Source organism: Oryx dammah, unplaced genomic scaffold, assembly GCF_014754425.2.
Source record: "Oryx dammah isolate SB20612 unplaced genomic scaffold, SCBI_Odam_1.1 HiC_scaffold_18, whole genome shotgun sequence".
Classification (NCBI taxonomy): Eukaryota; Metazoa; Chordata; class Mammalia; order Artiodactyla; family Bovidae; genus Oryx; species Oryx dammah.
Window position 1 is genome coordinate 102,952,145 of NW_024070202.1, and position 27,283 is coordinate 102,979,427.

The following is a 27,283-nucleotide window of genomic DNA, read 5'->3' on the forward strand; positions in this document are numbered from 1 at the left end:
GGTGCTATGGATACGTTAGTCCTGTTCTTGATACTAGAAACTTCCCTCTTGAGTAACACTTGTATATATTTTCTTAAAGATGTGCTTTCTAATTCTGTAAAACTGAAAGACTCTCTGCTTAGCTTTCCCTAAGGTTAGTCTGCTTCCTCTCACTTTCTAGATCTAGTTGGAATGTAGCCTCATCAGAAAGGGCTTCTCTGACAACCTTATCCCAAGTAGCTTCCCCTAGTAATAGGAGTGTTGCTGTTTTGCTAGATCACTTAACATTGTTCAGAGATACAAATATGGTTTATTATTAGCTTCTCCTCTTCTAGAATGTCAGCTCCATGAGGTCAGAGACCTATATCTTTGTCATTTAGTGCTATGTCCCTTGCACCTAACATAGTGCTTGGCACAAGTTGGGTACTCAGTTGAAGGAATAATTTTACTGCTGCAATGTTTTTTTGTAGTTTTACTTTATATATAGTTTGTGTAATAAATACAAAAGGAACATTTAGCTTTTTGAATTACTGTATTCCCTTTTACCACTCTTAATAGAGATTCTGTCACATTCCAGTGATGGGATAGCATAACTCCAATCGGAAAATCTGCTTTGCTCTGATCACCTTTCAGTTCAATTCAGTTGCTCAGTCATGTCAGACTCTTTGCAACCCCACAAATCACAGCATGCCAGGCCTCCCTGTCCGTCACCAACTCCTGGAGTTCACTCAGACTCATGTCCATCAAGTCAGTGATGCCATCCAGCCATCTCATCCTCGGTCGTCCCCTTCTCCTCCTGCCCCCAATCCCTCCCAGCATCAGAGTCTTTTCCATTGAGGCAGCTCTTTGCATGAGGTGGCCAAAGTACTGGAGTTTCAGTTTCAGCGTCATTCCCTCCAAAGAACACCCAGGGCTGATCTCCTTTAGAATGGACTGGTTGGGTCTCCTTGCAGTCCAAGGGACTCTCAAGAGTCTTCTCCAACACCACACTTCAAAAGCATCAATTCTTCGGTGCTCAGCTTTCTTCACAGTCCAACTCTCACATCCATACATGACCACTGGAAAAAGTATAGCCTTTGCCAATGGACCTTTGTTGGCAAAGTAATGTCTCTGCTTTTCAATGTGCTGTCTAGGTTGGTCATAACTTTCCTTCCAAGAAGTAAGCGTCTTTTAATTTCATGGCTGCAGTCACCATCTGCAGTGATTTTGGAGCCCCCCAAAATAAACTGTGACACTGTTTCCACTGTTTCCCCATCTATTTCCCATGAAGTGATGGGACCAGATGCCATGATCACCTTTAATCACATCTAATTATCTTTACAGCAAGCCCTTTTTAAAAAAAAAAAAACACAATATGCTTCTAAAAGAATTTTATGACAGATCTTATCACTTGCCCAGATACATGTAAAAATGAACAGATTTTTAGAAATTTTTGTCTCCGATACGAGGAAACCTTCTAATTGGGTGAAAAAGTAAAACCGTTAGCTCCCAGTGCTGTTGACTGGGGATTCTGTGACCCCGTGGACCGTAGCCCTCCAGGCTTCTCTGTCCATGGGGTTTTCTAGGCAAGAATACTGGAATGGATAGCCATTCTCTTCTCAGGGGATCTTTCTGATCCAGGGATTGAACCTGGGTCTCCCATATTGCAGGCACATTCTTTACCATCTGAGCCACCAGGAAAGGTAAATAATGTCAATTTGGAATTCCCATAGAAGGTTCCTACTAGATTCCTTATTGAAATAAAATACCTACTTGGTATAAATAAATACCAAGTAGGTATTTATTTTCCTGACATATGCTAATCATAGTGGGGCTAGATATTTACTGTTTGTCAAATTGTTACGAGGTTTAATAAATTACCTCTTTACTAGTTCACCTGGAGTCTTGTCTGGAATCCATGTCAAGGTTACCAGTCTGTTGTTTGAGGACTCCATCTTTATTTGAAAGTTAGAATGTTATTCATAGAGTATTGACTATATAATTCAGCAGTTTGGTTTACACGTTCTGCTAGTTTGATTTTAAATTTATCTTTTTTTGTGTTAAACAACCAAGTGAAATATGTCTTGAGATAGAAGTGAGAAGCTTTTTTCAGTTTCTGACAGGCTTTTCCTTTTCTATTTGCTCTTAAGTACAAAAGTAATCATGGTTCCCATCTGTTGGTAGATAGAATTCACGTGGGTTTTTTCTGGCACCAAGTTTTATAGTTGTCTATGAAATTTTGCATGATTTGAAAATCCATAAATAAAGAAGCATCTGTATGACTCAATAATTATTCTGAAGAGAACTGTGATTGTTAATGAATTTTTGAAAAAAGTGTTTTCTGTTTTAATAATATGTATGTTTTTTCCTCCTCCAGAGAATGGATCTTGGAGAATGTCTGAAAGTCCATGACCTGGCTTTAAGAGCAGATTATGAAATCGCATCCAAAGAACAAGATTTTTTCTTTGAACTTGATGTATGTCATTTTGTTTTAACAAGTTAGATTAACCTCTTGCAGTAAACTATTTTGAATATAGATTGATATTTCTTAATGGAAAAGCCTCTTAGCAAAATTATCTTTTTTTTGTGGTTAATGTGAAGGGTGGTTTAAGGGAAGTCCACAAAGAATCAGACACACGACTGAGTGACTGACAGACACAACACACATGAAGGGTAGTACTGAATTTAGCAAGATTATGTACTTTCTTAACTAACAATCATTTTGAAAAACATGAGATGAAACTGCATATTTTAAGAAAGTGTTTGAAAGTTGTGTAATTCATATATTGATTTGAAAATTAAGGATATTCTTCCCAATTAGGTATTTGTGATTAAGAAAAAAACATTTTAAATGTAAACAACTAATTTCTAGTGTATATAAAACCCTTTAATAATTTACTGAATTTTTATATTCATACTTGTTTTTATATCTATAAATATACATATAAGGAGAGGGAAGATATTAAGGATGGTGTTTTATTTTGGTTTTCTTTTTAATGTGTGTAAGAAGAAATATTAGAGGAAATAGAAGAGGCTATATAGGCATCTAAAAGGCTCAGCCTTGTTATGCAGACATGAGAGTAGTTGGGATTGTTTTTTTTAAGTAGAAGACATACTAATCAGCATTACATAAAGCATACTGATGACCATAAACCTTGTGGTATATTTTATCAGTGAGGCAATAGATGGTTTATTTGGTTTTGGAGAAAAGTAGTAAATAGCCACCCCCCCCCCCACCTCCATTTACTTCTCTGAACTTCCAAGAATTTTTGCTAATGGAAATGAAGTCATCTATGTAAACATAATTTTAATATGGGGCTGGAGCAGTTGGGGAAATGCCTTAAGTGAATTTGTTATGATTTAACATACACTGGGCATAAAATACTGCAGAAATTCACCAACATCTAGATGTAAGGGTGTGGGGTTTTCAATCCTATACTCCCACAAGTATGTTTGAAACTGTTTCCCATATGCCACATAGTGTGTTGGTCACGATTTCCTTGCAGCTTTAATAAATGAAATGGAATATAATTTTAATTTGCATTTTTATTATAAATAAGTTTGACATTTTTTCATGTATTTAAGGTCTATTTATATATCCTTTTCAGTGAACTTTCAGTGTACATTTTGTGTGTGTGTGCTATTTACTAATTTTGGGAGTTTGTGTGTGTGTGTGTGTTTTTAATTTTTGCCATGTGGCATGTGGGATCTTAGCTCCCCAACCAAGGATCAAACTCACACCCCTTATAGTGGAAGCAGGGAGTCTTAGCCATCAGACTACCAGGAAAGTCCCAGATGTTAGTATTTTTCTACTTGATTTGTACTAAATAGCACCTTACATACAATGAAAATTAGTCCCTTGTCTCAGATAATATGTTGTGGGTTTTTTCTATTTCTTTTTTGGGAGTTGTGAGTTTTACAAAATATTTGTGTAGTTGTGTAGTTTATTAATGGTTAAAAATCTGTTAAATTAAGTCAAAAGGCCTTCCCTGTCCTGCTGTAATAAGAATTCTGTTTCATGATTTCTTCTGGTATTTTTATGGCTTTGTTTTATGTATTTGAATCTGTGATTAAATTTATCCTGTTACAAGGAATTGAGGTATAGATCTCACTTTCTACATATCTGCTTAGTTGACTCAACACTATTGATTAGTTCCATCTTTTTTTAAAAATAAAATTTAAGTTAATTAGAGTTAAATATTTCTTTTTCATCACAGATAAAAGGTTTTACATTTTCATGAAATTCATGGGTTAAATAACCATTTTTAGAATTTTATGTGTGTCTAATAAATTTATATTTTTAAACATTGGAGTTTTAAATTAGCTGTATTTCTGTACAGTAAGATATGAAAGTCTAAATTGGTTGGGTTGGGAATACATCTTTAAAGCTTAGTTTTATATGAACTGTAATTTATTTATAGGCATACTAACATATGCCTGATAAACATCTATGTAAATACTGATATAGATTTTTAGAAAATTCTCAGTGGTTTATTCTTTAAGAAAAGAGCAATTGTTCCTAATTGTAACATTTTCATTGTGGAAAATTTGAAGAACACAGAAGAAGAGATTACTAAAAATAACCCATATATTCAGAAATTGTTAATATCTAATGTATGCTCGTCAATTTTTCTAAAGCTTTTTTATTTTACAAAATTGGGCTCTTACTGCATATACCATTTTGTAACTTTATTTACAAATGAAGCATGAGCATTTTCTTAGGTCCTTATGTGTTCTACTGACACCTTTTTTAAATGACTGAAGATTAAATTTTCTACATGTTATCTGGATATTTCCCCATTTAACACTGTGAAGAACATCTTTAAATATTAATTTCTCCATATACCTCTGATTACGTTCTTAAAATGGATTTCTAGAAGTAAAAGTCACTAAGGTAGGGCATATTGTTAAGGCTTTTGATAAAGATTACCATATTGCCTTTTTATTGAGGCTGCACTGGTTTGTGATTCCTTCAGCAAAGTATGAGAGTGGCAGTTTCCTTACAACCTTAAATTTTCTGGGAATTTTTATGTTTGTTCTTTGTAGATTTGATAGATGATAGTGGTTTTCAATTTGTAGTTGAACTCACTTTTATTTTTTTTATTCCCATAATAGCATTTAAAATAATAAAGTATAATTTTTGAGGAAAGATATTTATGGATACAGTTGATTTTTCTTACAGTAATTGTCTTAATTAAACTTTGTAGGCTATGGATCATCTGCAGTCATTCATTGCAGATTGTGATCGAAGAACAGAAGTGGCTAAGAAAAGATTAGCAGAAACTCAAGAAGAAATTAGTGCTGAAGTTGCAGCGAAGGTAAGATGTTCAATTATTTCATTAATACAAAGTAGTTTTACCTTACTATACTTTGAGGTATACTTTTTATAACTATTTTTTAATAATTATAGGAGATTGCAGAGACATATGTAGAAATTTTGCATACTCTTCCTCTAGTCCTCCCCTATGTTAACATCCTGCATAATTAATAGTGTCAAAGCCATGAAGTTGATACTGGGCCAGTCCTTACATATTATTCCCATTTCATTAGCTGTGCATGTGTGTGTGGCTGTATGCAGTTTCGTCACATGTGTAACGGGTAACTACCACTGTAATTGAGTTACTTAACTATGGCATCACCACAGTACTCCCTCATGTTACCCCTTTATAGCCACACTCATTCCTCCGTCTCTCTAGCCCCTGGCCACCACTAATCTATTTTCCATCTCTATAATTATGTTATTTCATTGAATATTGCATAAATGGCGTCATGCAGGTTGTATCCTTTTGAAATTGGCTTTTTACAGTCAGTACAACTTCCTTCAGTTTCATACAAGTTGTGTGTATCAGTAGTTGATTCTTAGGCAAAAATGTTTTGTTGTGAACTTATGCATAAAGTAGAGAGAAAAGTACAGTGAATCCCAATGAATTCAAAGGCATCAGTCTTCTGCTGTTTCATTATTTGAAAAGCAAATTGTAGATGTCATATCATTTCACCTTTAAAACACAACCACAAAATTACATTCATAAAGGTAACAAATTTTTAATATCATCCAATACCCAGAATGAGTTCATTTTCCTATGTAGAGTTGGTGTGTTAAATCAGAGTTCAGAAGTCCACATATTGACTTTTGCTGACTTGATGACTCACTGCTTTGTAATGTTGTGTACCATTCAGTGTAGTCTGGAAATGCAGGATGGAAACAAAGTTACCCAATAGAGTTTAGGTGACATCATTAAATGTAGTGCTCAGATATGTGTGTACAAAGTGAAATGGATCCCTTGTCTGAGGAGAGGATTATGTATAACCAGCTTTTTTCTGGAAAGTTTTCTTAATATGGGGACTATAAAGATAGGTGTCCTAAAGTACAAGGGAGTTCATATCTCATGATAGGAAGAGATCTATAGCAGTTGGCTAGACCCCAGCTGTATTGGTTTATAAAGCTTTGTATTAGTTATCCATCACTACAAAAATGCTGACAGGTTACCTCAAAACTTAAAACATTAAGAATTTATTTACCTCATGAGTCTGTAATCAGTAACTTAGGCTGAAATTGACTAGGCAGTGACTCCTCTAAGCTGGGCTCACTCATGTCTTCCAGTGAGCTGGAGGCCAGAAGTCTGGCCTGAACATATTCTCATGGTGGTAGCAGAGGTGCAGTAGTATCAAGCCCCATCATACAAGCAGTTTTTAAGCATTCCCTTATGTCATATTTGCTACTGTCCTGTTAACCAAAACCAGTTAGTTACATGGCCAAGTTCAGAGTCAGCGTGTGGTGGTGTTCACATAGCAAAGGGCACAGGTGCAGGAGGGTGAAGAGCTTTGGTCACCAATGCAGTCCTTCTGTGGCAGATACTTGAGGAAAATACCCTTTTGTTAAAGTAGGACAATAGTGATGATACAGTTGGGAGTTTTTTTGAGGGACAAATATCTTGGATTGAGGGAAATTTAAGGAGTCAAGATTATTGGCACACTACTTTGTTGGGACTGGATGTCAACATAAAATCAAAACCTTTTTTGCTAATTGGCCATATAGGCTGAATACTTATTTTGTAGCCAGAATAAAGACTGTCATGTGCCATTAAAACAATAGGAATGAACTAGATAGCTGTAACGGTGGTGATGAGGTGGTATATCAGAACCCAAGGAAAGAATCCCAATGGAAAGGGATGGACCACGGGAGAAAGGTGCCATGCTGGTATACTGAACATTAGTAATATGCCACATGCATATACAAGGCATGTTTTCTCATCTCTCACAACCTTGAGAGATAGGTATTATCCCTACTTCTCAGATGAGGAAGTAGATTCAGGGGTGGTAATCTGGCCACAATCACAAAGCTGTTAACTGGTTTGTCCAAAAACCAGATAGATATGTTGGACTCTAAAGCCATATCTTCACTTTAAAGAATATCCGCCAATTCATTTCTTTTACTCATATTTGAGCATAGTATCTTAGGCATTGGAAATACAAAAATGGCATACCGAGTAATGTGATCTAGATAAAAGTAATTGTCATAGAGGATACAGAGATGGCACAAAGGAGGGTATGATGCTCTCTGCTTAAGTGTCTTAAGTGAGGGTGAGGTGTGGCTATTGATTGTTCACATAATAGAATGTTCAGTTGGACGTTACTGAAAGGGTAGACATGCATGAGGCAGGCAAAGGAGATAATGGACAACATCCTAGTAAGAGAGAGCAGTATGTGGAAAGTCAGAGAGGAAGAAAACAACAGGGTGAGTTTGGGAAACATATAACAGATTTGTTGTGAAGTCAGAGAACAGAGATAGTTTGGAAAGCTACAGAGTGCCAGAATGTGGAAGAAAATGTATTTTATACTTGGAATACACTGCCAAAGCAGAGGTTAAAGCAATAGTTATATTGAGATCAGGTGTCTCCCTGAACTCACTAAAGTAAAGGGAGGCAGGCTGAAAATATTCTAATGTCCACCAATTCATTTATGATATGCTCAGAAAGCATTAGTTATATTGCCTTAGATACCTCAGATGTCTTTTCTGAGCACTTACAAAATATTTTGAAATTTGGTACATGCTGATTTTTATTCATGATCTTCTTTTCTGTTTCTTTCTAGGCAGAACGTGTTCATGAGTTAAATGAAGAAATTGGTAAATTGTTGGCCAAAGTGGAGCAGCTAGGAGCTGAAGGAAATGTGGAGGAATCTCAGAAAGTAATGGATGAAGTGGAAAAAGCACGGGCAAAAAAAAGAGAAGCAGAGGTAGTTTATAGTTACAGTTTATAGACCCTTAGCATCTGTACTTCCAAAGAACATATATTTGATCAGAAATTATTGAAAAGTTAAAGGAAATTTAAACCAGTTTAAAAATAAATAGCTAGTTTGTGTCATGCCAATGGGTTATGTATCAAAACTAGTGGTTGTTTTGGAATTTAGTCATTGAACTGTTGAAATTTATAACTGGAATTGAAATTACCTAAACAACGTCTCTCACACACACAGACACACGTAACAGTACCCATATCCGTGGTCACCGTGACACCCTACCCCTTCTCCATCCCCATGCAACTGTAGTATTCTCCCTTTTCTTCCTTCCTCATTACAGTCTGCTAGCACACTGGAAGCCTCCTCTCATTCTTCTTCCACAGCACAGCTCAAAATCTGCTATCCTGCAGACAAAGTTCTGGTTTTTTTGCCCCTCCCCCCGATATTTTTTAGAAAATCAAATACCTTCAAAGAAGATTGTACTCTCCCCTTTTGCCATAGTCTCCATTGTTCTTAACTGTATCACACCTGGGTTTAACTTGTTCTTTTTTCTAGCATTTTGAGGCAGAAGCTTAGAGCATTGATTTAGCTTATTTTATTGATTTATTTTTCATTTTTTACTTTTACTGAAGTATAGTTGATTTACAGTGTTGTGTTAATTTCTGGGCTTCCCAGGTGGTGCTAGTGATAAAGAAACTGCCTGCCAATGCAGGTTAGACCTAAGAGACGCTGGTTTGATCCCTGGGTCGGGAAGATCCACTGGAGGAGGGCATGGCACCCCACTCCAGTATTCTTGCCTGGAGAATCCCTTGGACAGAGGAGCTTGGTGGGCTACCGTCCATGGGGTTGCAGAGTCAGACAAGACTGAAGCAACTTAGCAGGCTCAGCAAAGTGACTCAGTTATTACATTTTTTTCCTTTTCCATTATATTTTATCATGAATTATGAAATATACCTATTGTTCCTGTGCTGCACAGTAGGACTTTGTTGTTCATCCATACTGCATATAGTAGTCTGTGTCTGCTGTCCCCAAGCTTCCAGTCCTTCCCTCCTCCAGCCCCCTTGGATCATGCTTCTAAGCACAGCAGTAGCAGCTCACAGATTTTCATATGTTGTGTTTTTATTTTCATTCATTTCTAAAGATTTGCTAATATTGCTTATGATTTCTTTTCTGACCTGTGGGTTTTAAGAGATCTGCTTAGTTTTTAATTTTCACTGATTTTAATTCTGTTGTGGTCAGAAAACATGTTGTGATTTCAGTTCTCTTAAATATGTCAGTACTTGTTTTGTGACCCTGCCTATGGCCTGTCTTAGTGAATCTTCCATTTGCACTTGAATGATACTCTGCCTTGTTAAATGAAGTGTTGTGTAAATGTCCTTTGAGTTAAGATAGTTGATAGATTTTTTTCAACTTACCTATATCCTGTTGGTTTTCCTGCCTACTTATTCTACTATTAATACTTACTAAGAGGAGTGGTTGAAGTCTAATTGTGGATTTGTTTTAGATTTTTATGTCTTCTGATTAATTTAACCCTTTGTTTTGAAATGTCCTTCTCTCTCCCTATTAATGTCTCTTGTTTTGAAATCTCCTTTGTCTGATGTTAACAAAAGATTTTAGCTTTTTTTATAAGTTGGAGTTGTATACTGTAAACTCTAGAGAAACCACTGGAGCAGAAAAAGAGGTATAACTAATAGCTGAAATAAAGTGGACTCCTAAAAAAGTACTTAATCCAAAAGAAAGGCAGGAGAAAAGGAAGAAACAACAGATTAGATATGTAGACAATAAATAGTGAGATGGTAGACTTAAACCCAGTGCATCAATAATTACATTAAATATAAATGGTCTCAATAGTCCAATTAAAAAGAGATTGTGATACTAGATTTACAACAAAAAGAAATAAGACTTAACTGTGTACTAGCAATACAGAGACACAAATTAAAGGTTCTAGGCTGGGAAAAGATATACCAAGTAGCCATTCTAGGTAGTTTTAATTTCTTAATATTAGGATTTTTTTTAATGTAGTTAATGTCAATCCAGAAAATAAAGTTTGTGGTACCACCATGGCCTCTAAGCCTAAAGCCTTTGATTTCTCCCTAAGTAGAAAGAGGAGGAATAATAAGGCACAAAAATTGAGTTGACCTGTCTTGTGCTTTCAGTTTTTGTTTTTACAAATATTTTATTTTGAAATATTTTAAGTTAAAATATCGGGTGAAGAATTCTCCCGTATCCTTCACACAGACTCTTCAAATGTTAACATGTTACCACATTAGCGTTATCATTCTCTTCCTACATCACTGTGTGTGTGTGTATTTGAAGTGTTTGAGAATAAGTTATAAAAATGACACCTCTTTATCCGTAAATACTTCGGTGTGTATTTCATAAAAATAAAGACATCTTACTATATAACCACAGTACAGTTGTCTGAATCATGGAATAATATTGTTACAATACTGTCAATCTGAATATTTTGTTCAGATTTTACCATTTGTCCCAATAATGTTCATTTTCAGAAAAGAAAAAAATTTTTTGTTTAAGATCCAGTCCAGGATCATGTCATAGCCTATCAAAGGCATGTGTTAGTGGTTTGTTTACATGTATACCTATATCTCCTCCCTCTAGAGCCTCCCTGCCCCCCAACCCCTTGAGGTCATCACAGGACACTGTGCCATACAGCAGCTTCCCACTAGCTGTCTGTTTTACACACAGTAACATGTGGTTTTGTTGCTAAGTCATGTCTGACTTGCAAGTCCATGGACTGTAGCCCACCAGGCTCCTCTGTCCATGGAATTTCCCAGGCACAAATACTGGATTGGGTTGCCATTTCCTTCTCCAGGGGATCTTTCTGACCCAGGAATCAAACTTGGGTCTCCTGCATTGCAGATAGATTCTACCAACTGAGCTAATAGGAAATCCCTAGTAATGGGAGAAATGTCTTATTTAGGAAGAAGATATTTGCAAATGAAGCAGCAGACAATGGATTAATCTCCAAAGTGACAAACAGCTCGTGGAGCTCAATATTTAAAAATAAAAAAATAAAAAAATGGGTGGAAACCTAAATAGACATTTCTCCCATTGCCTTTTTAAAAAAACGTTGGTATACAAAAACTGGGCCCAAAGTGGAGGCTGCATTTTATTATTTTTTGAGAAAATGTCACTCATTTATTTTTGGCTGCATGTGGGCTTTCTCTAGTTGTGGGAAACGGGGGCACTCTCTAGTTGTGGTACAGTGGCTGCGTTTATTGTGGAGCACAGGCTCTGGAGTGCTGGCTCAATAGTTGTGTTATGTAGGATCTTCCCAGACCAGGGATTGAACTGGTGTCCTTTGCTTTGCAAGGCGGATTCTTAAAGAACCTCCTATAGATTTTCTCCAGCAGTGTCCGTTTATATTTCCTTAGCCAAAGCTACGTGGAAACTTGGAAATGTCATGCTTTTATATGGGCATGCTGCTGCCTCAAATCAGAATTCTGTCAGTATAAGGAAAAAGGGTAGAGTGGATGCACAAATATACTAATGTATTATCTCCTTCAGTTCAGTTCAGTTCAGTCGCTCAGTTGTGTCCGCCTCTTTGCGACCCCATGAATCGCAGCACGCCAGGCCTCCCTGTCCATCACCAACTCCCGGAGTTCACTCAGACTCACGTCCATCGAATCCGTGATGCCATCCAGCCATCTCATCCTCGGTCGTCCCCTTCTCCTCCTGCCCCCTATCCCTCCCAGCATCAGGGTCTTTTCCAGTGAGTCAACTCTTCGCATGAGGTGGCCAACGTACTGAAGTTTCAGCTTCAGAATCATTCCCTCCAAAGAAATCCCAGGGCTGATCTCCTTTAGAATGGACTGGTTGGATCTCCTTGCAGTCCAAGGGACTTTCAAGAGTCTTCTCCAACACCACAGTTCAAAAGCATCAATTCTTCGGTGCTCAGTTTTCTTCACAGTCCAACTCTCACATCCATACATTACGACTGGAAAAACCATAGCCTGACTAGACGGACCTTTTTTGGCAAAGTAATGTCTCTGCTTTTCAATATGCTGTCTAGGTTGGTCATAACTTTTCTTCCAAGGAGTAAGCATCTTTTAATTTCATGGCTGCAATCACCATCTGCAGTGATTTTGGAGCCCAAAATAATAAAGTCTGACATTGTTTCCACTGTTTCCCCATCTATTTCCCATGAAGTGATAGGACCAGATGCCTCCTTAACTTAATGTAAATAAAATGATGAGTCCAAGACCTCTTAATCTCAGTAAGGCACCTTTCATCTATGTCTTATAGAGCCCCTCTGTTTGAGGCGAAGTTTTATCATTTTTAGACCTTGTCTGTATTTACATAGTGGGGAAAATGATACGTGGAAGGAAGCTGTAATAGTATGGAAGACATGCATTCTTTTTCTGCAAGCATGGGCAACTACTTCTTTGATTCTTCACTAATGTATATTTTTGGGGTTGCTGCATCTCATTTTTAACAAAAAAATACAGAAAACAGAACATTGAGAAAACCTTTGAAGAAAGTTATACCGTGTTTATGTTATTGTAGTTCTTGGCAAAAGGTAATTTGAGGCTCTGATCTTTCATTTCTAGTGGAGAAGTCCTGAGGACAGAGGATGGGAGTAAGGGGGGGGGAATCTATTTCGTAACAAAATAGCCATACTTTTGTATGTTCGCTAGAAACTTTTTTTTTTTGTATGAACATAGTGAATTTTGTTTAATTGTGTGATTTGAATGCAGTTTATATGAACATGGTTTTTCTCACTTTTGTTTAGGAAGTTTATCGGAATTCTATGCCAGCTTCCAGTTTCCAACAGCAGAAACTTCGAGTCTGTGAAGTTTGCTCTGCCTATTTAGGTCTTCATGATAATGACAGACGACTGGCTGATCATTTTGGGGGTAAACTGCACCTGGGATTTATTGAAATAAGAGAGAAGCTTGAAGAATTAAAGGTACATTGATAAATTAATATCCCGCACTTTATCCAGTTATAGCCACTCATTTTGTGTAGTATTTTTCTTTGCTATTGAAGACTATTCTTAACTGTGACTCTGTTAATAATTCAGAGTATAGGATTTTGTGTAGGATTGTAAATGGAAATAGCAGGTTGTTTAATGGATGTCTGACAAACTTTAAAAATCCTCTTATTCTTGGTGGAGATAATATCTTGTCTTGGACATCATATTAAATCAGGTAGGAATCATACAAGCCACCTAAAATTTCCAATGATACTTTCTTTAAAAAAAAAACAACTGGTAATAATGTAACATTTAAAGGAAGATTTAAAAAATGATCCAATATTTGTTTAAAATATTTTGCAGTTCACTAAATAGCAGACTTTAAAACCTCTAGTTTTATGCTTCTGCTCCCACTTCAGAAAGAACTTAAAAACCTATTTTTTTTAATGGACAGTCTGTGTCATTTAAATATATAGGCTGATGTGAGAAAGACAACACAACTCTTACTTGTCTGCCGAATTGTTCTGAGAAGATAAGCAAAGACAGAAAAGGATATATCTAAACCATTGAAAGTAAGCATAGTCAATGGATAGGGCCAGTTTACTTTTCAGCAGTCTGATGTGGCTAGTTGTTTTTTGTCTTTTTTTAATTGGCACTGTCGCATTTTGTCATGAATTGAGGACTTTCTCAAAGATGGCAAACACCAGTAGTGACTTTTTGTGTAGTTATCACTGAAATTAACCCAGCATCCATAGCTGGGCATTTAAAATAATGTAGAATCAGAATCACCTAGGGACGTCTCTGTAATTTTAGTTTATTGTGAGCTCTTGTCAGTATTCTGAGTAGCTTAGATGATCTTGGGTAAGTTTTTTGAAATTACAAAGTGAGTGTCACCATAGCAAATGATCATTGGCCTCAAAGATAAAAATGGTACCTGCTGCTGCTGCTAAGTCGCTTCAGTCGTGTCCGACTCTGTGCGACCCCATAGACGGCAGCCCACCAGGCTCCCCCGTCCCTGGGATTCTCCAGGCAAGAACACTGGAGTGGGTTGCCATTTCCTTCTCCAATGCATGAAAGTGAAAAGTGAAAGTGAAGTCAGTCTTGTCCAACCCTCGGCGACCCCATGGACTGCAGCCTTCCAGGCTCCTCCGTCCATGGGATTTTCCAGGCAAGAGGACTGGAGTGGGGTGCCAGTACCTGCTCCGCACTGGTACCTGCTTGGGCACCAAATACAGACCTAGACTCAGAACTGTTGGGCGTTTCACTGGTATTTTTTAAAGTAGTAGCATCAGGATTGTAACCAGAAGTCAACAGAAGACATTTCTGTGTTGGAAATCATAGAGCATGGAAATAAATGGTTGATTTTTTTAATCATTTTTAAAGAATTTAGAAGATATAAGAGGAGAAAAATCTTATAAAAGTGATTTTGAAATATTAAGGAGTCATGGAGAAATATGAAATTTTATATGAAAGGGAGGAAAGATTTTGGAAACCAGACTTGTAAGCTTAGTGATTAAACCTGACAAAACTTCAAATTGAATTGGTATTAAAAAGTTTTGCTATTAGATATGGTAAAATTGAGGATAATGCTAAGAATGAGCCTGGTAAATAATGCTTCTCGTTTAATATTATTTGAACTGTCGTTGTGTTTTAAGAGAGTTGTAGCTGAGAAGCAAGAGAAAAGAAACCAGGAACGCCTGAAGAGAAGAGAAGAAAGGGAGAGAGAAGAAAGGGAGAAGCTGAGGAGGTATGGCGTGATCACTGGAGTGGTCCAAGGGTCTAAAAAAGATGTGATGGCACATAAGATTTTAGACATCAGTAAATCTGGACTTGGGAAGTTTCTGTTTACTCTTAAAAATATTACCATATGAAACAGTGTTTATTCAAGTATATTAACTAAAGACTGTTTAAGTCCAGGAAATTTCCTTCAAAATGTATGGAAGAGGGAAGCAAGAGCACCTCACATCTTTATGTTTAGTAAGATTTATAACAAGGCCCATTTCTAGCCCTTTGATTACCATAATAGTCTGACTTTGTGCCAGACTGGCACAGAACTATTTTATGGTACATGTTGACAGAAGGGCTGGGTGGTGGTGTTTTTTTTTTTTTTTTTTTAATCTGTTTCACTGATTATTTTACATGCTACTTTGATTCTGTATTTCTTCAATTTAGAAGCTATAAACTGTTAAAACTTTTATTAATTTAATAATAGCTAAATGTGCACAGTTCTTTTAATATTGGTGTATTAGTCGATAAAATCAGGATTCTTCATATTTAGAACGTGTGTGTGTTCTGGATCATTGTTACCCATTGGCAGTATGTTGTGTGAACTTCCATAGTTTTCAGATGGAGGGAAAAGATTTATCTATCATTCTAACTTACAGTGTTTCCTTAATGGTATTATATTTCTCTGAAATTTAAATAGCTTATCTTCAGTAGATGTCCCTAAGTTAATTAAAACTCTTGATAATATGTGACTTGGCTATGTCAACTGCCTCCAAGCTTTGAGCATGTTACATACAATCTATTTCAAGACACTTAAACTGACTTCATTTTTGTTACATGGCTTGTAACAGGTAATCTTTTTGCACTGTGATGACAAAAATGAAACAGAGCTATATATGGACATGTTCCTGTTCAGAGGAAGTGCTTTTATTCTTCTATCAATATATTTTCTTCGTTTACTAGTAAATTTTACCTCAGAGCTTTATCTCTGTTCTCTTTTGTGTATACTAAGTTTCCATGGAAATAGCGCCTAGTATTGTAATATTTAAGATAATATAAATGGAATTTGAATCTCAGTTTAAGTTAAAACGCAACAGAATATACTGCCACTAATACAAATAATACATCTGAGATGACAGCCAAATAAGAAAAAGAATTCTTTGCAGGACTACATTTTTACATCTGTCAGAGATGAAAGTACATCACATCTTACTCTTTTAATGCCATATTTCTTTTAATAGTGGTTAACACTATTTCAGAAATGTTTAAAAAAATTTTTTTAAACTATCTGTGAACTTGAAGGACCCTAATTATGGAAGATGAGGAAATTACCAGTAAGTATAAAATTATACACAAAATGGGGTTCCAACTATGGTGTTGAAAGGATAATGATAAAAATTATTATCACTTTACTGGATGCTTACTGTGTGCCAGCTACTGTGCTAATAAGACTTGCTATATTTATTTATCTATTACTTGAAAGCTCCCGGTGAATTTTTTATTACTATTCCTCTTTTTCAAATGGCAAGCTAAGCTGCGGGAAGATATATAATCTGCCTAGGCCACACAGATAGTGAGTGATGGAAACAGTTATGGCTTATATGAGGCTCAATCTACATTCATGTTCCAACCAAGCTATGTACACTCCACCAAAAATAACCCCTTGATTTCCTGGTAACCGTAATACTTGCTCTTACTATCTGTTGAGCTTTAATTGTGTGCTGAGCAACATGAAGAGCACTTTATATCAGAGAATTGTGTGTCATATTAAGAGACATTGTAACATTGAATTGAGTGTTCTAGGGGTTATTGTATGAGGTGATAATTCCAGAGTATGTGTCCCTCAGAAGTTGTATTCTGTTCCAAGAGGGAAAGACGAAATGACAGATGTAAATAACAAAGAATTCTTTCCAGGTTGGGAGGTGGTTTTTGAAGAACTGGTGAATTGCATTGTGTTTTAAGTCTTCCAGGACCGTATTCTAAGAGCCAGGTGGCCTAGTAAAGGGGTGTGCCAGAGTGGAAAGTCTGTAAAATTTGTGGTGCTTTTTCGGAAAATTTGTGTATACACACATGTGCCTTGTATTAATAAAATTAATATAAAAATTAGAAATGGGAATGTAATTTTAATAGCACATTGTACCTTTTATTCCTTATTTATAGTTATTTTTCTAAAAATAGAATTCTTTTTTTAGGTCTCGATCACATAGCAAGAATCCTAAAAGGTAGGTATTATACAAGATAAGTGGTGAAGCTGTGTTTTCTGAGGGTAGTGAATGAGAATTTATTAGTTCTCTTAATTCTTTTGTAGTGCATATTTGAGCAGTGTCATTTGAGAAGAAGTTGGTCAGAAGATACTCATGAGCTACAGTTTAGTTTTATTAGAGTAAATTATATACAGTGCCCTGAAGTTACAGAGAAGACTAAAAATATTTCAGAATATTTCATTAAAATCTTGTTTAGAAGCTCAGAGTATACATGTGACAAGATTTATTTTTTAAAAATCAGTTTGGGTGGTACATCTAAGAAACATATTCTAAGAGATTGTTCAAAATACAAATAAATAGTTGGATATGTTTTGAATGAGGGAATCCATGGTGAGTTTATTAAGGGAAACGAAAATGTTTAGTTTGCACCCAAGCTAGACTTGGGTTTTATTGCTTCTCCCTTTGTACAGGGATCACATAAAGCTTTAATGGGGCATGTTACATCCTTAAAAGAGAAAGAGGAGAAGACTTAATTTTGATCTTTGGCCCTAGTATTGATGGACTTTTTGAAGCTTTTTTCCCAAATTCTTCCATTGCTCTCACTCAAATCATATCTTCTTTTTGAAACCTTCTGTGTATTCTTGACTCTAAAGAATAAGAGCATTTGCTGTTACGAAAGCAAAACCTTGTGTTTCTACTAAGTATCCCTTAGTACTTTTTAGGACTTTTTTTTAGTACTAAGTACTACTTAGCACTTTTTTTGTGGTGGTGGGGAGAGGGTTCCCTTGTAGCTCAGTTGGTAAAGAATCTGCCTGCAGTGCAAGAGACCTGGGTTTGATCCCTGGGTCAGGAATTTCCCCTGGAGAAGAAAATGGCAACCCACTCCAGTATCCTTGCCTGGAAAATCTCTTGGACAGAGGAGCCTGGTGGGCTGCATTCCATGGGGTCGCAAAGAGTTGGGCACAACTGAGCAACTAACACTTAGTACTTTTTGGCATCTTTCAGTGGTATTTCTGCTTAAAACACTAAAAAACTAAGACATTAGTCAGGACCAGTTGTACCAGCTAATTTATATGATCGTGGGTTTCTCAATCCAGGATGAGAAGTAGAAATATTAAATGCTGATGAATTTTTACTGATTGGTTACTGCAGGCTTGTCCCTTTGTTGGAGAGAAATTTAAACTCTTTGTACACAGAACATCCTTAATATATTCAGGCTAGAAATTTAATTTCTACTACCCTAGTCTAAGCCACTTTTTACCTCACTATTTATAGTAGCCTCTTAACGAATCTCTTAATTTCTATCCATGTCCACGTCCCTTTTTGGCCTCAATCTGTTATTTTACACATTAGCCAAAATGTGTTCTTTAAAAAGTGGACTAAAGTAAATCAGCTGTGTCTTCAAACCTTCTAAAGTTATTCCATTTCACTCGGAGGAGAAGTTGAAATCCTCACCATGGTTTTTAAGTAGAGTGATCAATCTGCCCTAGGAGAGTTACAGTTTATTTGTTGTCTCAGCATGTTTATTAATAGCTCCCTCTTTTCCTCTATATAATTTAATACTGAAAGCATCCTGGTTTGAATGACAGAGTACTTGGTCATCGTGCTTATTAGACTCCTGGTATTACTCCCCCTTGCTAATCTCATTACAGCCAGAAGGGTTTCTTTCCTTCCTGTGAACTTTCTCCCCCTCAGGGCTTTGCACCTGTGTTCTCTCTACCTAAAGCATTCTTCTCTGTGCTCCCTCATTAGCTGATTCCCTTAGTTCATTTCATCTTTGCTTAAATGACATTTTATAAGGAAAATCTTTCCTGCCTGTTCTGTATAAAAGAGGACCGCCTAATTGCGCTCTCCTTTTTTACCCTTCTGTTGTGTCCTTACGACCTGACCTCTCTTTTGTTTGCTGCCTGCATGTCCGTGGAAGCCTCTTTCTGGAGTTTAAGCACCATGAGGTTAAGGACTTTGCTGTATGGGCTGCTCAGTCTCCCTAGGACCTGGAACGGTGCAGTAGGCACCCAGTAAATGTTTTTACCAGACAGTTATTGTCAGGTAAAATGAAATATGCCTTGGGGAAATAATTTGTTACGGTAGCTCACAGTGAGTGATAAAAGAAAATACCATTTGATAAAAACACATGGAATGGATTTTCTCTTTTCCCTGTGTTTCTTCTCAGAAATACTTAATTGTGGAAACACTGTATTCAGCTGTGATTGATACTAGATCCATAGTAGATGCCTTTCTTGCTAATGTTACGCTGAATACTTTTAAACTGTAACAAAGTAATCATTTGAAAATAACCTGAATAATGTGCTTTTGAACTACTATAATCAGATTACGAGCAAATATTTCATTAGTTACACACCATGTGATGTTAACCTATTTAAGTTTGCAGGTTGATTTTTCAGTAAATTTTTAAGTTGTGCAACTGTCACAGTCCAGTTTAAAACATTCCCATCACTCTGAACAATATTCATTCATTTCTTCCCCATGGTTCCCCAAATGTTTCACATGCTCTATATATGTTGTCCCCACCCTGACCATATACACAATACATAAATTAGTTTTGTAACCCAATAGAGGCTACAGAAGTGTTTTTCCTTCTCTGTATGCCTACATACTTGTCCATTATTAGTATTATTTTGCAGTTTCAGTAAAGTTCTCTAAAATGATTTACACATTTAATCTTTTTCTTCCCAATAAATTATGTACTACTTGTGTAGAGAACTGTGTTAACTGTTTTGATTACACTGACAAGACACATTGTGGGCATTTAAATTTATTTATAACCTTTCCAATTCAGTGAGTTAAAACTTACCCTAAACAATATTCTTTCTCATGTGTCTCCTCCCTTCTGTCCATGTTCACCAGGTACATACTTTGTTTCTAAAGTATACTAAAAATGATAGTTAAATCCATAGAGATTTAAAATTAAATCCATAAAGCATCTAGGTAATATAGTCCTTGGCATGTATTAGTATTATAGATTGTTTCCTTCATTTAAAAAATATTCCTGATGTAAATTTATACAACACTGACCTGAGAACTGTTTATTTCAAAATTCTAGTATGTAGTTATTTAATATACCAGCAGTTTATTTCAGTGTAGATTTAGCTGATTTGAAATAGTATTGGCATTAAGTAAGTTTCTCTTTAAAGAGTAGGCTGTAGTAAATGAGAAACTTAGTGCCAATGAAACTAAAAACTAAATATCTTTTATAGATCCAGGTCCAGGGAGCATCGTAGACATCGGTCTCGCTCCATGTCACGAGAACGGAAAAGGAGAACTCGATCCAAATCCCGGGAGAAACGCCATCGCCACAGGTCCCGCTCCAGCAGCCGTAGTCGCAGCCGCAGCCACCAGAGAAGTGGGCACAGTTCTAGGGACAGGAGCAGAGAGCGATCGAGGAGGAGGTACTGAGGTCCATAGGAGGATATGGAACTACCTTTACAGTTTAGACTTGGAATACTAGTGGTTTGAACTTGCATCTGGTAATTTGTACACATTTGTGTGTAAGTGTATAACTTTTTTTTTTCCTAATTATATGGGTAGTTCAGAAAGAATATACTTATGAGCCAGAGTAAGAAATTGGAACCAATACATGCAGAGGTTATTGCTTTTCTCTGGTTAGTGTGTCTTGGGGAAAAGTATGGGCAAATAATTTTAGGTACCAGTACTGTGAGAGCTTCTCCAGTATGTATTGGCAAATTAGGGACTCTGAGAAGTCCTTTTGTTAAGAGTTCTTTGACTTACTGTTTTCTAAACTTCTTGGAGCTGGTGTACTTTTTCAGAGCAGATACATTCAGTATATTCTTGTTTATTCTGCACTATAGGTATGCAATGTTATATACAGTTAGCTTGGCAGGGCAGGTTCAGAATTTTAAGGAAGTTAGACATCACTGGCGTGAAAATTCAAAACATGCAGGGAGGGCAGACCCAGGGTTAGGTATGTTTAAGGACTTGATTAGACAAAGGACAAAAGATTAGAATGTGATGGAGCCTTTGCACTCATGGTCTGTAGAGACCAAGCTCCCAAAACTTCTCAGGTCCCATCATGGCCCTTAAGCCAGGTCATTTCTATGGAACAGAAACATTTTTTTGAGTGCCTAATATCTACTAATCTCAAGCTTTCTATGGATTATTACTCCACATAAAACCTGTGATAAATTTTTAACAGCTTTCTGCAGATTCCTTTTTTTATTTTTGGCGCCTTAGCTAGCCATTCCCTGAAACTGCTCACAGACTGAGTTGGATACGATAGGCCCTTATATTTATTTATTATTTTCTCGCCTTGTTCCAAGTAGGTTCCCACCCCCTCCTCCAGCTTTATTGAGATGTAATTGACAAAGTTGTAAGATATTTAAAGTGTACATTGTGGTGATTTGCTATACATGTACATTGTGAAAGGACTCCTCCCATCTAGTTAACACATCCATCACCTGACATATATTTTTGTTGTTTTTGGTGAGAACATTTATGTTCTACTCTTAGAAAACCAAGTAGTTCTTCTACTGCACTAGGCCTAGTAAATATATATATATATATATATATAAAGGTAGTTGAGCAACTTTATTCAAGTGAATTAGGACATAGGACTAATATTTTGACAATAATGAGATTGACCTAAGCGCTAAACTGGAATCAGAGTGAACAGTATGGGAGTTTAGTGCTAGTGCTAAGTCGCTTCAGTCGTGTCCGACTCTGTGCGACCCTATGGATTGTAGCCTGCCAGGCGCCTCTGTCCATGGGATTCTCCAGGCAAGAATACTGGAGTGGGTTGCCATTTCCTTCTCCAGGGAATCTTCCCGACCCACGGATCAAACCTGCATCTCTTACGGCAGGCAGGTTCTTTACTGCTAGCGCCACCTGGGAGTTTAGACGAGGGAAATATCAGAGTAATTTTAAAAGACAGCTTCAGGGAGTAGCCTAAAGCCTAAATAGTGTAGGTATAATTTGAATAGATAAAACCAGGTAGGAAAGAGATTTAGATATTACAGGCACATGCAGAGAATGAGCTGGGAATTCGTGAATTTTTAAGGGACAGAGTTGTTCATAGTGTGCTTCTAGGTCACTTATCTCATATCCTTAAAACTAGGCACACAGTACAGTGCCCAGAAAAATACATTTTTAAGAATTCTCCATGAATCTTACCTACACTGTAAGTCTGGAGAATCATCTTGCTGGTTGGTAGAAGGTCTAGATAATTTCTCTTGTCACCTTGGCCCCCTGTCATTGTATTGGTATCTCTGCACTCTTAAATGTTGTCATTGGTGGTGGGGATGGCAGGATAGGCATGAAGTCTCCCTCTTCCGGGACCCAGTCCCTAATGTTTCCTACGTTTATGAAGATATATAGGAAATTTGACCACCATGCTACCTGACATCCCTCATCCAGTATTTTTAGCATATTGTTCATAAAGAGGATTATTTTTGTAGAAGTATTTCTTTCCTCAAGAACACTTCTAATCTTGATAGTCGGATTACTGTCTCAAAGCAGTATTTTGTTTTTTGCTGAAAATGAGCAATTGCTATTGAAATCTGCTTGATATAATAGAGAATATCAAGTTATTGCTACATGGTACCAGTTTTAATTTCAAAGTAAAAATCCCAGTTAAAGGTCTTTTATGACTTGGCTTTCTTCTGCTTCGACTGTGAAGTACTGGTCTCAGTAGATTCTGTTTGCGGCCTTTCCTGGCAACAGCCACCCTTGGTAAACGAGGACCATGTGCATTTTTCTGCTGCCTGCTGTGCTCAGGTGCATACAGTGCAGACTTCAGAGTCAGGCTACTTGGATGGAAAGGGCCTTGGCCAAATTATCTAATTACCCCTCCTGTCTCTCCTTATCTACTTAGTAGAAGAGTACCTGCTTCATCAGAATTATTGGTATACTGAGTAAAAACTGCTTCTGTACAGGATATTGTAACCTCTGGCAGAGTATTAGTTGATACTCATCTCATAGTTGTCATCATTTCTCTGGGGCTTACCAGCAGTACATGTCCTATTCTTGGGCAGCATCTCAGTCTTCTGTCTCCATATTCCATTCCTACAAAGACATGGGTAGGATGTGTGGAATGTGATTTAACACATCATTTTTATATTAAGCTTGTTAAAACCTTAATTCAGTAGAATGCTCAAAGTTGACATTTAATCTTTCAACCTTTCTGGTTTAATCTTTTTAAACAATATTTCTAAAGCTGCCTAATATAGTAGTGTTTTTTTCCCTTGCCTTAGTATTTGAAAGTATTACTTAATCAGGTTTCAGATACTAATTCTGAGCACAGGTTAAGTGAGATAATTATGTAAGAGTACCGTGTCACTTGTAAAGAACCAAATAAATGTGATATGTTCCTAATTTATTCTAGATGTTGAAGGTATAGAAGATTCCATGTTAATTCTGATCCCCTAGTGTCCTTTGGTTTTCCTTCTGATTGAATCTCTGGTATGAGCTTATATTTACCTTTCTTATTGGCTGGGTATGGGAATGGAAAGGCAGTATTAAGAAACAGTCATGGTTAATCAAGATTTATTATAGTGTGATCACCTGTCTTTTATTCTTTTTTTTTTTCTATTGGTTGAATGAGCTAACTCAGGAGGAATAAAGCAGTTTTAAAATAATCAGTGGTTACTTAAAGCCATATCATTGAGTAGTTCTCTTACCTAAGTTGAACATTGGCAAACTGTTGCCTGCAGGCCAGATCTGGCCCACTGGCCTGTTTTTATACAGCCAGGGAGCTATGGATGATGGTTTTTATATTGCTAAGGAGTTGACAGAGGGAAGAGGAAGAATATACCACACTTACAGGACCTGTAACACCTAAAATCTTTACATCTCTGGCCAGACAGCAAAGAAAAATTAGTTCCTGACTCCTCTCATAAGTCAGTGCTTTCCATCTAATTTGGAATGTACATTCTGTTTTTAAAATGTTGGATAACATTTTTAAGGTATTGTCTTATATATTTTCATATTAAATACATTTGCTGTGAGCTGGAGCAGCTTCAGGGTTGCCTCTGAGATTATGAGACTGTCTTGGAAATCATTATTTTGGCTTATGGTTTTTTACCCTTAGCTCTTTGTTTTCACCCATCTCCTTATTTAGTGCCCTTACCAAATACAGTAGTGCTCTTTTCTGGCAGAAAACTGACTCCTCTTTCTTGGTTGTATTCTGTGTATCTTCAACTAATCAGTACCTTAATATTTATCCGATTCTTTCATTTGGGTTTTGGGTTTCCCAACACATTTTGCTCCTCAAATTAATATTTTTCAGATCCTCAAAAGAAAGATTCAGAGACCAAGACTTAGCATCACGTGACAGAGACAGGAATTCAAGAGACAGATCACCTCGTGACAGAGATCGAAAAGATAAGAAGCGGTCCTATGAGAGCGCTAATGGCAGATCAGAAGACAGGAGGAGCTCTGAAGAGCGCGAAGCAGGGGAGATATAATTAGCTGTGTACATATCCTCAATCCTTAAGCTTCTTCTGGAGTTACATACTATTGTTTAGTTGACAGCTGTTCGGGCTGACACAGTGAGCAGTTCCAGACACCGATCCAGCTAGGCTAGGTGTACAGCATCTAACTCAGTCTGTACTTGTTTTCTTTGATGAAGCCTAAAACTACATCCATAGTTTCTGGTGAACCTGTAATACACTTCTGAAAGTCCAGTTTTATATAATAAGACACAGATGTCTTTATTCTTTCTAGTAGGACTGATAGTGAGTGAATTGTGTTACTTGCCTTGGGATTTTTTGAACATTTGTAAAATGCTGTCTTCCTCTCTAGTCCCAAACAACAGCGACTTTGGGTATTTCTTTTTAATCCTTCTTCCTTTGACTCTATATCCCCTGATACTTCTACCCTCTAGTGGTAAGAGAAAGGGGTACAAGGAAGCAATATAACTTCTGTTCTAAGGTTCTATTCCCATTATTAATTGCTAGCTGATTACAGTTCAAAACATTTATACTGGAATGTGTGCTGGAGAAATTTAAAATATGAGGAGTTTTGTTTGTCTAACGGTGCCTATTTTAGAGTTGGAGGTTGAACAGCTGTTGCATTACATACTTTGCTTTTTTTATTGAAATTTTGAAATCAAACATGTCTTGATTTTTCTGTTCTTCTTGAATAGCTACATTCAGGATGTTTTGAGATGGGGGGTGGGGGCAGGGACTTTCATAAGCACTTGTTTTATTTTGTGTGTGTGGAGTACAAAGATGACACCCTTATTGTAAAAAAATAATAAAGTGAAAGAATCACCACCACCATCATTAAACTGTAACTTGTCTAGTAAATTGTCACTAGAGCTATTTGCAGTGGCCATTTCTGTTCTGTTATTATAGTGCCTTACTGTGCAAGGCACCAAAGGAAATAAATATATACTTACAAAGATTCAAGATGAATTGTTGCTCCACCTGGGCCCTTGCTGATTATATTCCAGCTGCTTCAGGACTGTAACAACCACTGTAGAGAAGGACCAGACCTGCAGAAGAAATTGGATTTGTTTTTTTTTCTTCACATTGAGCAAACTGAAATAAAAACATGGTGTAACCAGTGTAAAGAGACTAACAATTTCTGCGTTGAAAAGCTATATATCCACTCGTGTTGAAACAGTAGTTAAACTTGTGATTCTAGAAAAGCTGAGAAATATATTAAGTAATATAAGGATCTGTGAGTATAACTTAAGATCCTTGCAAGGATCACATCTCAGGTTCAGCTCTGGCACAGCTGAGAATCTGGAATCTTGATCCAACACAATATGCTATACTGATAATTGGGGGGAAGAAAGTTCTTGTCTGTTTTTCCTGTCCAAAAAAAGCTGTTAACATCCATTATTCATTATACCTCTATTACTGGTTTTCAGATTTTCCCTGGTATAAATAAGGCAATACAAAGTTGTTCTGTTTTTTCTTTAGCCGTTGTAATTTGAAAACGAAAAAAAGGTCTCACCTTCAGCAGAGTTAGGGAAGGCAGGAGAGGGCTGAGAACAGAGGTTTGGTGGCAGAGGCTGACTTGGAGGGCCAGGCATTGGGCCTGCCAGTGGAGTGAGTAGTGCTGGGGCCACAGGTAAGCAGGACTTGGGTAATGGGGGCAGTGGGTGTTCTGAACTTCAGGGTGGGCCTCCATGTTTTCCAGGTATCAGCAGAGACCAGGATGTCAGAGCTTTGGGGTCTACAAGTACACCAAGGGTCAAATCAAACCGACCGCGTAACAGGGTTCAGGCTGCAAGCAGGGCATTCAGACTTGCAGAACTGGGCTCTCGGTCAAGGATTCAGCCAAGTGAAGCCTTGTAGGAGGCGCCCACACCTGAATCTGCTGATAACTGCTCTGGGGGAGGCTTCTAGGGTCACTCCTATACCTGGGTACTGCTCACTGATTGTAACAGAAGACCCAGCTCCAGCAGCCTTGTGCAAGGAGATCGCTCGAAACTCACACGCTTGAGTCCCGTGTGACAGCTCCATTCTCAGGGTAGCACCAGACAACCCAGATGAACTGTTCCCAGACCAGCTTCATCTTGCCTGATGCGCAGGGAACCAAAATGCTGAAATGCCAAGGTTTGAGGCAAAAGAGGGTTTCTTGGCAAGTCATTTGAGTGAGGAGGTGGGAGAACAGATCTTATCCGGCCACCCCGAAGGCATCAGAGTATTGATAGGATGATGAGTTATGAAGCAGGGCAGCATGCCCTTGCCTTGGAAGAATTGACATTGTTAAAATACCCATTTTACCCAAAGCATTCTACAGGTTCAGTGTTCTATCAGATTACTCATGCCATTTCTCACAGAACTAGAACAATGCTAAAACTCATGGAGCCTTAAAATGTCAAGGGGGATGGAGAAGAAGGTTGGTGTGAAGGTTTGGTTTTTGGTTGGTTCGTTGGGGGTATTTTGGGGGTTTTTTTTGGCTGCACTGGATGACTCTTGGGGTCTTAACTCTGCGATCAGGGATCAGACCCAGGCCCCCTGCAGTGGTAGCATGGAGTGTTAACCACTGGACCACCAGGGAATTCCCTGTAAGCTTTTATGTAAAGAATAAATAACAAAGCCCTACTGTATAGCACAGAGAACTATATTCAATACCCTATGATAAACCACAGTGGGTATTAGATATGTGTGTATAACCAGATCACTTTGCTATATAGCAGTAATTAACATTGTAAATCAACAGTACTTCAATAGAAAGAAGCAGGGAGGTGTGGGGTGCATGGGGAAAGGTGATTGGGAAAGGTGCAGGGATT

General features: G+C 37.3%; 1 protein-coding gene and 1 long non-coding RNA gene across 9 annotated transcripts in view; one reads left to right on the top strand and one right to left on the bottom strand.

Moving 5' to 3' along the window:
- The window catches only part of LOC120877639 (putative RNA-binding protein Luc7-like 2), a 55,449-nt gene extending 29,840 nt beyond the window's left edge, over positions 1–25,609 (top strand). For all 8 annotated transcript variants that reach the window (XM_040259973.1, XM_040259981.1, XM_040259977.1 and 5 more), the window contains 8 exons: positions 2,336–2,434; positions 5,166–5,276; positions 8,050–8,193; positions 12,950–13,126; positions 14,788–14,879; positions 17,050–17,079; positions 20,280–20,471; positions 24,323–25,609. In XM_040259973.1, the coding sequence (XP_040115907.1) occupies positions 2,336–2,434; positions 5,166–5,276; positions 8,050–8,193; positions 12,950–13,126; positions 14,788–14,879; positions 17,050–17,079; positions 20,280–20,471; positions 24,323–24,500 (1,023 nt within the window). In that variant the 3' untranslated portion in view covers positions 24,501–25,609. The remainder of the gene's footprint in view (positions 1–2,335; positions 2,435–5,165; positions 5,277–8,049; positions 8,194–12,949; positions 13,127–14,787; positions 14,880–17,049; positions 17,080–20,279; positions 20,472–24,322) is intronic.
- Positions 20,574–27,151, bottom strand: LOC120877643. Its single transcript, XR_005724369.1, has 2 exons — positions 26,483–27,151; positions 20,574–26,220 (listed from the first exon to the last, which is right to left on the bottom strand). It is a non-coding gene; the product is annotated as an uncharacterized LOC120877643 (long non-coding RNA).
- Positions 27,152–27,283: the final 132 nt, after the last annotated feature.